General features: G+C 52.6%; 1 protein-coding gene across 1 annotated transcript in view; it reads right to left on the reverse strand.

Moving 5' to 3' along the window:
• Positions 1-16,600, reverse strand: part of ZAN (zonadhesin) — a 68,708-nt gene that overhangs the window by 2,148 nt on the left and 49,960 nt on the right. Inside the window, 12 exon segments of the mRNA XM_032254895.1 lie at positions 4,449-4,501; positions 4,612-4,702; positions 6,304-6,444; positions 7,661-7,799; positions 7,901-7,945; positions 7,947-8,100; positions 9,420-9,494; positions 9,753-9,923; positions 10,675-10,846; positions 12,429-12,558; positions 13,674-13,921; positions 16,102-16,242. Coding sequence (XP_032110786.1) covers positions 4,449-4,501; positions 4,612-4,702; positions 6,304-6,444; positions 7,661-7,799; positions 7,901-7,945; positions 7,947-8,100; positions 9,420-9,494; positions 9,753-9,923; positions 10,675-10,846; positions 12,429-12,558; positions 13,674-13,921; positions 16,102-16,242 — 1,560 coding nt within the window.

The raw sequence follows: 16,600 nt of genomic DNA on the forward strand, positions 1-16,600 counted from the left end.
GGGCAAGGGAGAGTCTCGCTGGGCAAGACTCTCCCTTCTTGGGGCCCTTTCCTTACCCAGGCTGGGTCTTGCTTCCTTCCATGAAGGTGGGACCCCCAAGGGCTGGTCATCCCAGAGGATGATCATAGAGTATAATACATTTCTAAGCCGGGCGTGGTGGCTCACGTCTGTAATCCCAGCACTTTGGGAGGCCAAGGCAGAGGGAATCACCTGGTTTGAGAGCAGCCTGACCAACATGGTGAAACCCCGTCTCTATTAAAAATGCAAAGAAAAAAAATTAGCCGGGCATGGTGGCACACACCTGAAATCCCAGTTACTCAGGAGGCTGAGGCAGGAGAATCACTTGAACCCAGGAGGCGGAGGGTGCAGTGAGCTGAGACTGCACCACTGCACTACAGCCTGGGCGACAGAGCCAGACTCTGTTTTAAAAAAAAACAAAAACAAAACAAAACAAAAAAAAACGCCATATTTCTAGAACTCAGAATCCTCCCTGGTTGGTTGGTTTGTTTTTTTAGAGACAGGGTCTCGTTCTCTTGCCCAGGCTGGAGTGCAGTGGTGTGATCATAGCTCACTGCAGCTTAGAACTGGGCTCGGGCCGGGCGCGGTGGCTCATACTTATAATCCCAGCACTTTGGGAGGCCAAGGCAGGTGGATCACGAGGTCAAAAGATCGAGACCATCCTAGTCAACATGGTGAAACCCTGTCTCTACTAAAAATACAAAAATTAGCTGGGCATGGTGGTGCGCGCCTGTAATCCCAGCTACTCAGGAGTCTGAGACAGGAGAATCGCTTGAACCTTGTCTCAGACTCCTGTGAGCCAAGATCGTGCCATTGCACTCCAGCCTGATAACAAGAGTGAAACTCCGTCTCAAAAAAAAAAATCTCCTGGGCTCAAGCAATCCTCCCACCTCAAGCACCCAAGAATGTTTTATTATTTTTGTAGAGACAGAAGGGACTCACTATGTTGCTCAGGCTGGTCTCCAGCTCCTGACCTCAAGCAATTCTCCCTCCTCAGCCTCCCAAAGCACTGGGATTGCAGGCATAAGCCACCACACCCAGCCTATCCTCCCTGTTTCAACATCCCCAAACCCAAATCCCCTTTGGGGTCCTACATCCCGATCCTCCTCCAGTCCAATTGGCAGCCTTCCTTTCTTTTTTTTTAAACAGTCTTGCTCTGTTGCCCAGACTGGAGTGCAGTGGCACAATCTTGGCTCACTGCAACCTCGGCCTCCCGGGTTCAAACGATCCCACCTCAGCCTCCTGAGTAGCTGGGATTACAGGCATGCACCACCACGCCCGGCTAATTTTTGTATTTTTAGCAGAGACGGGGTTTCACCATGTTGGCTAGGCTGGTCTTGAACTCGCCCTCAAATGATCTGCCTGCCTTGGCTTCCCAAAGTGCTGGGATTACAGGTGTGAACCACTGGGCCCGGCAAGCCTTCCTTTCCTCCTCAGAGCCCAAGCTGGATGTCCCAGCCCTATCTTCCAAGCAAGGACCTGCCTCATGGGAGGCAGGAGCCCTGAGGGAGAGGGCAGGACATTTGCACCTTTGCCTCAGGCTGGGGTGAGTGGGTCACTCCTACTACGACAATAGAGTAAGAATTCCTCAGCAACCCAGACTGCAGACCCCCTTCCCCCACACTCCCCCACCCTGTCCTCAGTTCCCATAGTAACCCCTATCCCCTTTTGGGAAATGGAAGAATGCCAAGGGCGGGGGCCTCCCCAGAGGGTCACAGGCTGATTAGCTTTTTTGGAAAATGTCACATTTTTTTTGGTTTGCTTGTTTTTGTTTTTTGAGACAGGGTCTCAGTCTGTCACCCAGGCTGGAGTGCAGTGGCGCGATCTCAGCTGACTACAACCTCTGCTTCCCGGGTTCAAGTGATTCTCCTGCTTCAGCCTCTCAAGCAGCTGGGATTACAGGTCGCCACCGTGACACTGGCTAATTTTTGTATTTTTATAGAAACGGGGTTTCACCATGTTGGTCAGACTGGTCTCGAACTCATGACCTCAAGCAATCTGCCCGACTCGGCCTCCCAAAGTGCAAGGATTATAGACGTGAGCCACTGAGCCCAGCCAAAGGGTGACATGCACCTGTAGTCCTGGCTACTTGAGAGGCTGAGGCTTGAGGCCAGGAGTTCGAGCTCCTGTCTCAGCCTCCTGAGAACCTGGGAATCCTCCAAGCACATATCACCATGCCTACTGATTTTTTATTTTTTGTAGAGACGGGGGTCTCATAATGTTCCCCAGGCTGATCTCAAAGTCCTGGCCTCAAGCAATTCTCCTGTCTCAGCCTCCCAAGGCACTGGGATTTCAGGCTTGAGCCACCACACCCAAGCTTCTTTTTCCATTCCTGCACCTCAGACGCCCCCTGTTGTCGTGTTTGGGTCATTGCTGGACCCCAAATCACAGCTTGGGCCCTTCCCAGCCCAGGGAGTCTTGTCCTCAATTTCCCACCTCTACAGCCCACTTCTGGAGTTCCTCGGGTTCTTGAGTCCTCTGTCCCCTCTTCCCTTGGTGATACATCACCCATATATTGTACCCCCGAGGAGGTGTGGCAGGGGCTTGGGGGGTGAGCTATGATTGTACCACTGCACTCCAGCCTGGGTAACAGAGGAAGCACCTGTCTCTAAAAAAGGAAGGAAGGGAGGGAAGGAGGGAGGGAGGGGAAAAGAGGGAAGGAGAAAGGAAAGGAAAGGGGAAAGGGAAAGGAAAAAGGAAAGGAAAGGGGGGAGGGAGGGAAGGAGGAAAAAAGAAAAGGAAAAGAAGGAAAGAAGGAGTAAGAGAGGAAGGAAGGGAGGGAGGTAAGGAGGGAGGAAGGCAGGAAGAGAGGGAAAAAGGAAGGAAGGAAGGGCCACATCTGGCTGGGTGTGGAGGCTCTCATGTGTATTCCCATTGCTTTGGGAGGTGGAGGCAGGATGATTTCTTTGAGCCCAGGAGTTTAAGACCAGCCTGGGCAACATAGTGAGACCCCTTCTCTTCCAAAAAGATAGGAAAATTAGCCAGGTGTAGTGGTGCATGCCTGTAGTCCCAGCTAGTCAGGAGGCTGAGGTGGGAGGATCATCGGAGGCCCGGGGGTCAAGGCGGCCATGAGCTATAAGTGTACCACTGCACTCCAGCCTCGGCAACAGAGCAAGACCCTGAAAAGAAGAAGGAAAGAAAAGATTGGACAGAAAGAAAGAAAAAGAAAGAAAAAGAAACTAAGGAAGGAAGGGAAGGAAGGGAGGAAAGGAAAGAAAGGAAGAAAGAAAGAGAAAGAAAGGAAAGGAAAAGAAAAGAAAGAGAAAGCCATATTCCCCAGCCTTAGCCTCTACTTGACATGTCCAAGTTCTCAGAATCACCCTGGTAGAAAGCCAGAGGCCACGTTTTCTAAGAACTGGGATTCCTGGGGTGAAGTCTTCTCCTAAATCAGAAGCCAAGGGTCTGGGGCTGCTTCCCACCCTCCATTCCTCTGCCTCCCTGCTCCTTCTGTCTCCTCTAGTGATGTCAGCAGGACTGAACGGGCCACCCCCATGTGGCTTTCTCTAAGGGACAACACCCTCGCCTCAAACCTAGGCTCCTCTCCCTCATTTTGCACAGAACCCAGCCCTACCTAGGCCTCCACATGCCTCTCTCCCTCATTTTCCTCCCTCCAAGACCCACCCTCCTCCACCATGATCATGTAGACCTGCACATCTCAAAAATAAATAATTCTGGGCTGGGCAGGGTGCCTCATGCCTATAATCCCAGCACTTTGGGAGGCCGAGGCGGGTGGATCACTTGACGTCAGGAGTTTGAGACCACTGTGGGCAACATGGCAAAACCCTGTCTCTACTAAAAATACAAAAATTAGCTAGGTGAGGCTAATCCCATCTACTCAGGAGGCTGAGGCAGGAGAATTGCTTGAACCCAGGTGGCAGAGACTGCAGTGAGCAGAGATCATGCCACTGTATTCCAGCCTGGGTGGCAGAGCAAGACTCCGTCTCAACAAAAAACCAAAATAAAAATAAATAATTTTGGCCAGATGCCGTGGCTCATGCCTGTAAACCCCAGCACTCTGGGAGGCCAAGGCGGGAGGATCGCTGGAGGCCAGGAGTTTGAGATCAGCCTGGGCAACACAGTGAGACCCCCCTCATCTCTACAAAAACAAAAAAAATAAAATTTAGCTCTCATGGTGATGTGTATCTGTAGTCCCAGCTACCCAGGAGGCTGGGGCAGGAGGTCCAGGAGGTTGAGGCTGCAGTGACCTCTGATCCCACCACTTCACTCCAGCCTGGGCAACAGAGCAAGACCCTGTCTCAAATAAACAAATACATACATTTATTTAATCTTCTTGTTTGAAGACAACTCAAAATTGAGCAATTTAAAAGACACAGTCCGGAGCAATATCTGAGGAGAAAGCAAGACATCCGTGTATGAGAGGAAAGGAGACTCCAGGCCTCAGCGTTCCAGGCTGCGGGGTCTGTTCTTACCTGCGTCCACCAGCCTGGCCAGTCTGTCTCCCTCCTGGCTCTGCGTTTTCTCTCTAGAAGGAGTGGGGGAACAGACATGGGTCCCCGAGTAGCCCTTTAGGGCCCAGCTGCTCCCCCATTTGCACACCCTACCCGCCCTTCCTCTCCCCTTCCCAGAGCTCACCTGTTCCTCCTTGTTCTGTAAATGCTCTCTCTGGTCACTACAACCACCACAGGCACCAGCAGTGTCAATAGGATGGCCACCAGGTTAGATGCTTCTGGGTGCAGGGAAGAGACGCAGGGATGTGAGACAGGAAGGATGGGGACTCAAGGCACTCCCTTTTGGACATCGCTTGCTACCCCAAGGGACCTCCTCTCTCAAAATCTGGAGGTGTGTCCGCTTCTCCCTCCAGGAGGCTCTCACCTCCAGGGACTCCAAGGCCTTAGTGCCACCCCACCTCTTGCAATGTTTTCTGTTTCCCATACGCCTTTTTAGACAGGGTCTGGCTCTGTTGCCCAGGCTAGAGTGCAGTGGTGTGATCATAACTCTCTGCAGCCTTGAACTCCTGGGCTCAAGCGATCTTCCCGCCTCAGCCTCCCTTCCAGGTTGCTGGGACTATAGGGACTGGGTGTGAACCCAGTTAATTTTTGTGATTTTTTTTGGCAGGGGGAGATGGAGTCTCACTAGGTCGCCTAGGCTGGAGTGCAGTGGCGCAATCTTGGCTCACTGCAATCTCCATCTCTCAGGTTCAACCGATTCTTCTGTCTCAGCCTGCAGAGTAGCTGGGATTACAGGTGTGCACCACCACGCCCAGCTAAATTTTGTATTTTTAGTAGAGACGGGTTTCACCATATTGATCAGGCTGTTGAACTCCTGACCTCAGGTGATCCGCCCACCTCGGCCTCCCAGAATGCTGAGATTACAGGCAGGAGCCACTGCGCCTAGCCAGGACTGGTTTTTTTGAGGATGCATGTCCTGCTAATTTCTAGGGATTATATTATAACATGATTTCTACTATAATAATATAATATTGTAAACAGTGCTGCAATGAACTGGAACCAACCCAAATGCCCATCAACGATAGACTGGATAGGGAAAATGTGGCACATATACACCATAGAATATTATGCAGCCATCAAAAACGATGAGTTTGGGTCCTTTGTAGGGACATGGATGAACCTGGAAACCATCATTCTCAGCAAACTGACAGAAGAGCAGAAGAGCAAACACCGCATGTTCTCACTCATAGGTGGGTGTTGAACAATGAGAACACATGGACACAGGGAGGGGAGCACTACACACTGGGGTCAGTTGGGGGGAAATAGGGGAGGGACAGTGAGGGGTGGGGAGCTGGGGAGAGATAGCAAGGGGAGAGATGCCAGATGTAGGTGATGGGGAGGAAGGCAGCAAATCACACTGCCACGTGTGTACCTATGCAACAATTGTGCGTGTTCTTCACATGTACCCCAAAACCTAAAATGCAATACAATAAATAAATGGGGAAAAAAAAAAAAGAACTTTCTCCAAAAGACTCCCAAAAAAATAAAAATTATAAAATATATAAACATTTATTAATATGTAACATATTAATATATTAATAACATACTGTCCATTATATCTATGAATTGATATTATGTTTATAACACATATCCATAACATATATTAATATATATCTATAAAATGTATAATATATAATTATGTTACATAATATATAACATTAATATAGCTACATAATAATATATAATATCTGTAACATATAATAGATATCATTCTATATGTGAATATAATACACATAGAATCATTCTGTGGTGGCTGTCGGCCTGGCTGACAGGCTGACAGGCTGTGAGGGTACAGGGCGTTGGATGATGCCCTCACCTGGTTTTCTGGGAGGTGGCACATCTCGAGGCTCTGTACAGAGGTCTCCTCCGTAACCAACCTCACACTTGCAGGTGAAGGTGGCTCCCTGCTCCTGACACTGCCCGTCATTCTGACAGGGGTTCTGCAGACAGGGGCTTTCTGCAGGACAGAGGGGGTTGTGGGAGGGGCCCTGAGAGGACACTCCCAGCTCAGGGGAGGACTGACTGAGGGCTGGGATGCCAGGGGAGAAAGCAGCAGCTGCCAGAGACTGGCCAGGAGCCAGCCAGCCTGGCTCCCAACCCTGCCTCACTACCCCTGGGTTTTGGGGAAACTTCTTTCCTTCAAAACCCCTTCCTCCCTCCCTCCCTTCCTTCCTCCCTTCCTCTGGCCTTCTCCCCTCCTCTCTTCTCCCTTCCCCTCCCTTCCTTCCTTTCCTCTCCTCCCCTCCCCTCCCCTCCTCCTTTCTCCTCTCTCTCTCTTTTCTTTTTGACAGGGAGTTTCACTCTTGTTGCCCAGGCTGGAGTGCAATGGCGGGATCTTGGCTCACCACAACCTCTGCCTCCCAGGGTCAAACAATTCTCCTGTCTCAGCCTCCCAAGTAGCTGAGTAGCTGGGATTACAGGCATGCACCACCATGCCCAGCTAATTTTGTATTTTTAGTAGAGACAGGGTTCACCATGTTGGTCAGGCTGGTCTCGAACTCCTGACCTTGTGATCCACCTGCCTCAGCCTCCCAAAGTACTGGGATTATAGGCGTTAGCCACCTTGCCCGACATCTTCTCCTTTTTTGTTGAGACAGGATCTCACTCTATCGTCAGGCAGTGGCACAATTATGGCTCACTGTAGCCTCAATCTCTTGGGCTCAAGTGATTTTCCCACCTCAGCCTCCCAAGTAGTTGAGACTACAGGTATGCACCATCACACCCAGCTTTTTTTTTTTCTTTAATTTTTAGTAGAGACAATGTTTCCCTCTGTTGACCAGACTGATCTTGAACTCCTGAGCTCAAAGTAATTCTCCCACCTCACCTCCCAAAATGCCAGGATTACAGGCATGAGTCCCCTGCACCCGGCAGGACACGGCTGAACCTCGCTGCACTCCATGTTTGTTACATGTAAAATAGGAGTGCTGTGCTAACCACCAGGACTGAAGTGAGGACTCAAGGAGGAACAGGAAGGAAGGCTAGGAAAGGATCCAGCAGCTCATTGATGCTCAGGACACGGGAGATCTTTGTCCTTTGTCCCTCTCCACAAAGGCAGGGACAGACATCCTGAAATCAATGTGGAAGAGTCCCAAGGACAGAGAGGGGACGATCCTTGGTGCATGGATGCCCCAGGGTGTGGGGCACCTTGGAAGCAAGCATGGGTACAGGTTTACCCGGGAAGCAGCCTCGAGTGTGGTTCCCCAGAGTGCAGACCTCCCCGTCTCTGCAGCTGAAGGGTTCACACAGCAGGATCCTTGAGCTGGCGCAGGTGCAGCGCTGAGAGCAGTCCTCAGTCACGAAGATGTCGCCCAGCTAGAAAAGGGAAGGGCCAGGAGGAGACGCTCTGGTTCCATCCCTGGTCTGGCTCCCCTTGGCACCTCTGCTCCCTGGGGCCTCCCACTGCCAGCCCGGACCTGGTAGTAGATGCCATTGCTGGTGCAGCCACAGTCAGCCAGCGGGAGGCTCTGGGTGCCGCTGTAGGCGTAGCCTGGGATGCTGGCGCAGCCTTCCACGCAGGGGCCCTCACAGTCCCCAGGGTCCATCAGGTGGGCACAGGATGCTGGGCAGGGTGTCATACAGCTCTGATACATGGTACCTGCTGGGCACTCCATGGCTGGGGAGAGAGTCACGGTCAGAAGCTGGCTGCGACTGGGCAGGCCAAACAGGGGCAAGGTCACCCAATAAAACTCAGAGATGCTTACAGGCAGGAAGCCAAAACACGTTACGGCTTCATCTAGGGTCTTTTTTCCCCCTTTTTTTTTTTTTTTTTTTTTTTTGTTTAGAGATGGAGTCTCGCTCTGTTGCCCAGGCTGGAGTGCAGTGGTGTGATCACAGCTCACTGCAGCCTTCAACTCCTGAGTTCCAGTGATCCTCCCACCTCAGCCTCCCCAGTGACTGGAGCTACAGGCATGCACCACCACACCCAGCTAGTTTGTTTGAAATTTTTATAGAGATGGGGTCTCACTATGTTGCCCGGGCTGGTCTCAAACTCTTGGCTTCAACTGATGCTCCTGCCTCAGCCTCCCTAAGCGGTGGGACTACAGGCGTGGGCTACCACACCCAGCCTGTCTCGTCTTTCCTTCTTTCTTTTCTTTTTCTCTTCTTCTTTTTCACTTTCTTTCTTTTTCTCTTTCTTTCTCTCTCTTTCTTTCCTTTCTCTCTCTCTTTTTTTAACGGAGTCTCACTGTGTCACCCGGACTGGAGTGCAGTGGTGCAATCTCGGCTCACTGCAACATCCACTTCCCGGGTTCAGGCAATTCACCTGCCTCAGTCCTCGAGTAGCTGGGACTAGAGGCATCTGCCACTACGTCCAGCTAATTTTTTGTATTTTTAGTAGAGAGTAGGTTTCACTATGTTGGCAAGGCTGGTCTCAAACTCCCGACCTTGTGGTTTGCCCACCTCAGCCTCCCTAAGTGCTGGGATTACAGGTGTGAGCCACTGTGCCTGGCCTTTTTTTTTGAGAGAGGATGTTGCTCTGCTGCCCAGGAGTGCAGTGGTGCAGTCATGGCTCACTGCAGCCTCGAACTCCTGGGCTCAAGCCATCCTTCAGCCTCAGCCTCCCAAAGCACTGGGATTACAGGTGTGAGCCACCATGCCCAGCCTATCCAGGGTCTTTTTGTCTGCAATGTTAGAGCATTTGAAGGAACTGGCTGAGCAAAGGTGGACCCTGGCAGGAAGAAGCGGGATGGGGGATGGGGTCAGGAGGCTCCCAGGTAGGGTCAGAGAAGGAGTCAGGCTGCAGGTTGTACTGACTTGGACATGGGACTAAGCAAGTTGAGGGAGGCTGGGACTAAGAGCTGGAGATGAGGCAATGGTGGGAAGAGAGTTCAGCAGAGGTGGACGGCAGAGGGGAGGGGCAGTGCCTCACCGCAGAGGGTGTGGTCTCGCCAGCTGGCCAGCGCAGCGCCCGCCTCCTGGCAGAGGATGGCGTACCCGCTGAGGACCTCGCAACGCAGCTCCTCTTGCTCTCTGGGGTCCTGGGCAGAGCACAGATCCAGCACACAGTGCCTGGGGTGGAGAGGGGACAGAAAGAGCACAGTCAGGTTTGGGGAGGCTAGGAGACCCACCCCTGCAAAAGAGAGCCTGGAACCCCAAACAGAAAGACATCAGTCAGTGTCCAGGGAGGGTCACAAGGAAAACGAAGCCACAGGGAGAACGGAGGAGTGAACCAGACAGAGCTTGGGTCAGGAAGCTGGCAGGAGGCCTGAGGGAAAGATCAGAGCAGGCACCTGGGCCATTCCCGAAAGTCCTGGGCCCATGACTCACTCCTGGAAGGGCTCTGGGGCCACCGTCTGGTGACAGGCAGCAAAGGGGCCTTGGGGGTCCGCCAGCACCCTACAGGCCTGGGTGCTGTTGCTCGACAGCTGCTCCGGGCTGCATTCAGACACACGGAGGCCCAGTTCGGCCCCTCGTCCCTCCTCCTCCGCTGGTACAGCCCTGCAGCAGAGACAGCCATGGGGTCAGGTGAGGCCACAATTAAGGTGAAGTGAGGGAAGAACAACTGATTAGCTGGGCGTGGTGGTGTCTGCCTGTAGTCCCAGCTACTCGGGAGGCTGCGGCAGCAGGATGACTTTAGCTCAGGAGACAGAGGCTGCAGTGAGCCGAGGTCACGCCACTGCACTCCAGCTTGGGCAACAGAGGAAGACCTTGTCTCTAAAAAAGAAAAGAACAATTGGGGCTCAAACCTGTAATCTCAGCACTTTGGGAGGCCGAAGCTGAGGTGGGTGGATCCCTTGAGGTCAGGAGTTCGAGACCAGTCTGACCAAGATGGTGAAACCCCATCTCTACTAAAAATATAAAAATTAGCCGGGCATGGTGGTGGGCGCCTGTAGTCCTAGATACTTGGGAGGCTGAGGCAGCACTTGAAACTGGGAGGCAGAGGTTGCAGTGAGCTGGGATCACACCACTGCACTCCAGCCTGGGAGACAGAGCAAGACTGTCTCTAAAAAAGATTTTTAGAAAAAGAAGAACTGGGAAGGCAGGCTGAGGGTAGGGTGGGGGCACAGACTGGGATTTCCACTGAGCGGGTGCCCCTACAGTCAGGTGAGAGGGAATGACAGAATCGGGAGGACCCAGGTCTCTCTGCACCGTATCCCTGGAGTTTCATCCTCTGCTGAGGACAGGAGGGCCGGCGGCCACTGGGCGCAGAGTTGTTCATCTCCAGCCTCATCCCTTCCAGGCCACGCACCTGGGGAATCGGAGGAGGGCGTCCTCGGTCTTCACCTCCCAGCTGTTGCCGAAGGTGTTGAGGTTCCGGGTCAGGGCACCAGTGGGCAGCATCATCTCATTCTTGCGGTTCTCATCGTAGTTCCCACACAGGCCACGCACGAGCCCCCTGTAGAAGCTAGGTAGGGAGATCACTGCGGGAGGAAGGGGGCCCCCAAAAGTGAGACTCTTCGCTCTTTTTAAATTTTTTTTTGGGGACGGAGTTTCGCTCTTGTTACCCAGGCTGGAGTGCAATGGCGCGATCTCGGCTCACCGCAACCTCCGCCTCCCGGGTTCAGGCAATTCTCCTGCCCCAGCCTCCTGAGTCGCTGGGATTACAGGCACACGCCACCATGCCCAGCTAATTTTTTGTATTTTTAGTAGAGACGGGGTTTCACCATGTTGACCAGGATGGTCTCGATCTCTTGACCTCGTGATCCACCCGCCTCGGCCTCCCAAAGTGCTGGGATTACAGGCGTGAGCCACCGCGCCCGGCCTCTTTTTTTTTTTTTTTTTGAGACACAGTCTTGCTGTGTTGCCCAGGCTGGAGTGCCGTGGCACAGTCTTAGCTCACTGCAACCTCCCCCTCCCAGATTCAAGTGATTCTCGTGCCTCAGCCTCTGAGTAACTGGGACTACAGGCACATGCCACCATGCCCGGCTAATTTTGTATTTTTAGTAGAGATGGTGTTTCACCCTGTTGGCCAGACTGGTCCAGAACTCCTGACCTGAAGTGATCTGCCTACCTTGGGCTCCCAAAATTCAGGGATTACAGGCATGAGCCACCAAGCCCGGCCCTCACTTTTTTTTTTAATTAACTTTTTTTAAAAAGCAGGGTCTTGCTCTGTTGCCCAGGCTGGAGTACAGTGGCACGATCATGGCTCATTGCAGCCTCCAACTCCTGGGCTCAAGTAATCCCCTCTCCTTGGCCTCTCCAGTAGCTGGGACTACAGGTGTGCACCACCACACCCAGCTAATTTTTTATTTTTATTTTTTGTAGAGACAGGATCTTGCTATGTTGCCAAGCTGGTCCCAAATGCCTGGCTCAAGCGATCCTCCCGTCTCGGCCTCTCCAGTTCCAGAAGCTGGGATTACAGGCACACACCATCACACCTGGCTCATTTTAATTTTTTTTTTTTTTTTTTTGAGACAGAGTTGCTCTTGTTGCCAGGCTGGAGTACAATGGTACGATCTCGGCTCACTGCAACTTCCACCTCCTGGGTTCAATTGAGTCTCCTGCCTCAGTCTCCCAAGTAGCTGGGATTAAAGGTGCCCACCACCACAGCCAGCTAATTTTTGTATTTTTAGTAGAGATGGGGTTTCACCATGTTGGCTAGGCTGGTCTCGAACTCCTGACCTTAGGTGATCTGCCCGCCTCAGCCTCCCAAAATGCTGGGATTGCAGGTGTGAGCCATACGCCCGGCCTTTAAAAATTTTTTTGTAGAGATAGGGGTCTCACTATGTTCTCCAGGGTGGTCTTGAGCTTCTGGCCTTAAGCGATCCTCGTGTCTCAGTTTCCCAGAGCGCTGGGATTATAGGCTGGTGCCACAGCACCCAACCAAGGCTCTGCCCTCTGCTCTCCAACTGGCCTCACTCCACCTCCTCCTGGTCCTCCTCTGGAGCCAGGACCACATCCAGGCGGAGGTCCTCTCACCAGGATTTGCCTGTCTTAGACAGGATTTTCCCTACCCCTTCTCAGAAATGGCCCTTCTGCTCTCCTTTTCCCTGTTTCCGCTACCTGCATTTTTCCTTCCACCGAAGCTGATGACCAGCTCAAAGTCGGTGACCAGGTAGAGCCGTTGGCCCCGCAGGGTGACACGCAGGTGCTCATCCGGCCTGTAGGGGACAGCCATCTTCTGGTTGTTGACCTAAAGAGGGAAGACAGGAGCCCCAGGGAGGGCTGAATCTGCCTGACCTAATACCTTTTCTGCCTGGGCTTTGCTTTTCCCAGGTATGTCCATATGTCTCCGTGAAGACAGGGGAATGAGCTACCCAAGTGGGGGCTTTGCTATTCCACGTGGCAGAAGCCTCTGTGAGGTCCGCCCCCTTCCCAGCCCAAGTCCTTCCTTGCAAAAAATTGGTGCAGTGAGGCTGGGCATAGTGGCTCACGCCTGTAATCCCAGCACTTTGGGAGGCCGAGACGAGTGGATCACTTGAGGTCAGGAGTTCGAGACCGGCCTGACCAACATGGGGGAAACCTGGTCTCCACTAAAAATACAAAAATTAACCAGATGTGATGGCGCGTGCCTATAACCTCAGCTACTTGAGAGGCTGAGGCAGGTGAATCACTTGAATCTAGGAGGCGGAGGTTGCAGTGAGCTGAGATGGTGCCTGCCACTACACTCCAGCCTGGGTCACAGAGTAAGACTCTGTCTCAGCAAAACAAAACCAAACAAAACAGAATAAAACCACACTGGTGTAGGGGATGCCACTGATTCTTCAGCCTGGGACTGACCTTCACACGCCTCATGCTCTGCCCTCCACCTCCTCTCTTCCTCTTGTCTCTTGCCAGCCTCTACTGCCTCCTCACATGCAGTGAGCTTGTTGTTGGATTTGTTTTTGGTTTTGAGACCGTTTCTCTCTGTCACCCAGGCTAAACTGCAGTGGCAAGATCTTGGCTCACTGCAGCCTCAAACTCCCGGGCTCAAGCAATCCTCCAGCCTCAGACTGTCCAATAGCTGGGACTACAGGTGTGCACCCCCATACCCGGCTCATTTTAAATTTTTTGCAGAGATGTGGGATCTTGCCATGTTGCCCAGGCTGGTCTTGAACTTCTGGTCTCAACTGATCCTCCTGTGTTAGTCTCCTGAGCAGCTGAGGTTACAGGCATGAACCACTGCGTCCTGCTGACTCCCATTTTCCAACCCGCCCGCCCCTGCCACCAATGTCTCAGGGAACAGGGACCCCTGACTTCTCCTCCTCCAGATGGCCTACCTGGTCCAGCTGCCTCCCCACACCCGCCAGGCCCAGGCCCAGCACTTACCACAAGCTCCAGGCCAGCTTGGAACTGCACTTTATAGCCATAGACGGTGGTAATCACCTCGTGCAAGAAGATGGAGCTCCCGGGTGGATACATCTTGTTGCGTCCCTCCACAAGCAGGGGCTCCACCCCATCAGGCAGCACGTCCACAGTCTTGATCAGGACATAGGTCATGCGGCCCCGGAAGCGGTAGCTGAAGCCGTCAAACGTGAGGTAACGGGGGTCCCCGTAGATTGAGCATTGTTCAGACTCTGCCAAGAAGTCAAACAGTGAGAAGGGGCTGGGTGTGGTGGCTCAGGCCTGTAATCCCGGGACTTTGGGAGGCAGAGATGGGTGGATCACCTGAGGTTAGGAGTTCGAGAACAGCCTGGCCAACGTGGAGAAATCTCATCTCTACTAAAAATACAAAAACTAACCAGGTGCGGTGGTATGTGCCTGTAATTCCAGCTACTTGGGAGGCTGAGACAGGAGAATCGCTTGAACCCAGGAGGCAGAGGTTGCAGTGAATGCCAGGCTCACGCTACTGCCCTTCAGCCTGGGTGACAGAGTGAGCCTTCATCTCAAAAACACAAAACAAAAGAGTGAGAAGGAACCCTGCCCAGGTGTAATGGTCCCCAAAGTCACTCCCCCACGGTGACGTCCCCTGTGGCCACCCTCTTAGGCTCCCTGGATCCTTTCTTTTCTCTTTATTTATTATTATTATTTTTTGAGACAGGGTCTCCTTCTGTCGCCCAGACTGAAGTGCAAGTGGCACAATCACAGCTCACTGCAGCCTCTAACTCCTGGGCTCAAGCAATCCTCCTGCCTCAGCCTCCTAACTGGACTGCAGGAGTATACCACCACCCCTAGGTAATTTTCTTTTTTTTTTAGAGATGGGGTTCACACTATGTTGCCCAGGCTGGTCTTGAACTCCTGGCCTCAAGAAATCCTCCCAGCTTGGCCTTCCAAAGTGCTGGGATTTACAGGCACAAACCACCATGCCTGATGCCTCAGCTTTTTTTTTTTTCCCCAATACCTAATGACACTCAATTAAAGGCCCATTTTTATTTTTTTTCCGGACAGGGTCTTACTCTGTCTCCCAGGCCGGAGTGCAGTGGTACAATCATAGCTCACTGCAGCCTCAAACTCCTGAGCTCAGGCAATTCTCCTGCTTCGGTCTCCTGAATAGCTGGGACTCTAGTCACAAGCCACTACACCTGGCTAATTTTTAAATATTTTAAAGTTTTTTGTAGAGATAGGGTCTTTCTATGTTGGCCAGGCTGGTGTTGAACTCTTGTGCTGAGGTGACCCTTCCACCTCGCCCTTCTGAGTACTGGGATTACAGGCGTGAACCACCATGCCCAGCCTCCCTGGATCCTTGATATTCAACTTTCTCCCTCACCTGGCCTGATTAAAAACCTTAGAGAGGGCGGGCACAGTGGCTCACGCCTATAATCCCAACACTTTGGGAGGCCGAGGCAGGAGGAACACTTGAGATGGCTTCAAGTCCATCCTGGGCAACATAGCAAGACCCCATCTCTACAAAAAAATAGAAAAATTGGCTGGGTGTGGTGGTGCATGCCTGCAGTTCCAGCTACTTAGGAGGCTGAGATGTGAGGATCACTTGATTCCAGGCATTTGAGGTTACAGCGAGCTATATGATGGTGCCAGTGCACTCCAGCATGGACAACAGAGCAAGACCCACCCAGTCTCAAAAAACAAGCAGCCAGGCACAGTGGCTCACACCTGGAATCCTAGAACTTTGGGAGGTCAAGGCCGGCAGGGTCCCAGAGGGGATCAGGACCTGGCACATGGCCACAGAGTTGACAAAAGCCAGATTGGAGACCAGACCTCCTGATTCAGTCGCCCGCCCCAACCCCTGCCTGTGCACGGGTTCAGGCTAAACCCCCTCCTGCCCTTGCCTCTTCCCCCAGCTCAGCGGTCAAAAGATAGAGACCAACCTGGCCAACATGGCGAAACCCCGTGTCTACTAAAAATAAAAAAATTAGCTGGGCGTGGTGGTGAGTGCCTGCAATCCCAGCTACTTGGGAGTCTGAGGCAGGAGAATTGCTTGAACCAGAGGGTCGAAAGTTGCAGTGAGCCAAGATCACGCCACTGCACTCCAGCCTGGCGACAGAGTGAGGCTTTGCTCAAAAAAAAAAAAAAAAAAAAAAAAACCCCAACCAACAAACGAAAACCTTGGAGGATCTCCATGACAAGTCCCATCTTTTTGCCCTATAGGTGCAGGGTCCCAGAGGGGATCAGGACCTGGCACATGGCCACAGAGTTGGCAAAAGCCAGATTGGAGACCAGACCTCCTGATTCAGTTGCCCGCCCCAACCCCTGCCTGTTCGCAGGTTCAGGCTAAGCCCCTTACCGCCCTGCCTCTTCCCCAAGCTCTGCCCTGGCCGCAGGTGCTCCCCTCTCCACCCGCCCTGGTCGCTCCCCTTACTATCTGAGACACAGTTGCTGTTGCTGTTGTCGGAACTGAGCTGGCAGTGGGATCCAGAGGGGCATCGGAAGTCCCTGCACTGAATGGCTCCTCCTGTGCAAACACACTTCTCTGTGCAACCACTGGAGACCCAGCTCTTGTCTGGCTGTAGAAGTCACCAGAAGAGAAAGAGAGTAAGAAAGGGGCCAGCTGTGGTAGCTCACGCCTGTAATCCCAGCACTTTGGGAAGCCAAGATGGATGGATCACCTGAGGTCAGCAGTTCAAAACCAGCCTGGCCAACATGGTGAACCCTGTCTCTACTGAAAATACAAAAATTAGCTGGGCGTGGTGGCACATGCCTATAATTCCAGCTACTCAGGAGGCTGAGGCAGGAGCACTGCTTGAACCTAGAAGGTGGAGGTTGCAGTGAGCCAAGATGACGCCACTGCACTCCAGCCTGGGTGACAGAGCAAGACTCTGTCTCAAAAAAAAAAAAAAAAAAGAGAAAGTGAGGAGAGA

Source organism: Sapajus apella, unplaced genomic scaffold, assembly GCF_009761245.1.
Source record: "Sapajus apella isolate SASKATOON/1434 unplaced genomic scaffold, GSC_monkey_1.0 scaffold88, whole genome shotgun sequence".
In the NCBI taxonomy this organism is placed as follows: domain Eukaryota; kingdom Metazoa; phylum Chordata; class Mammalia; order Primates; family Cebidae; genus Sapajus; species Sapajus apella.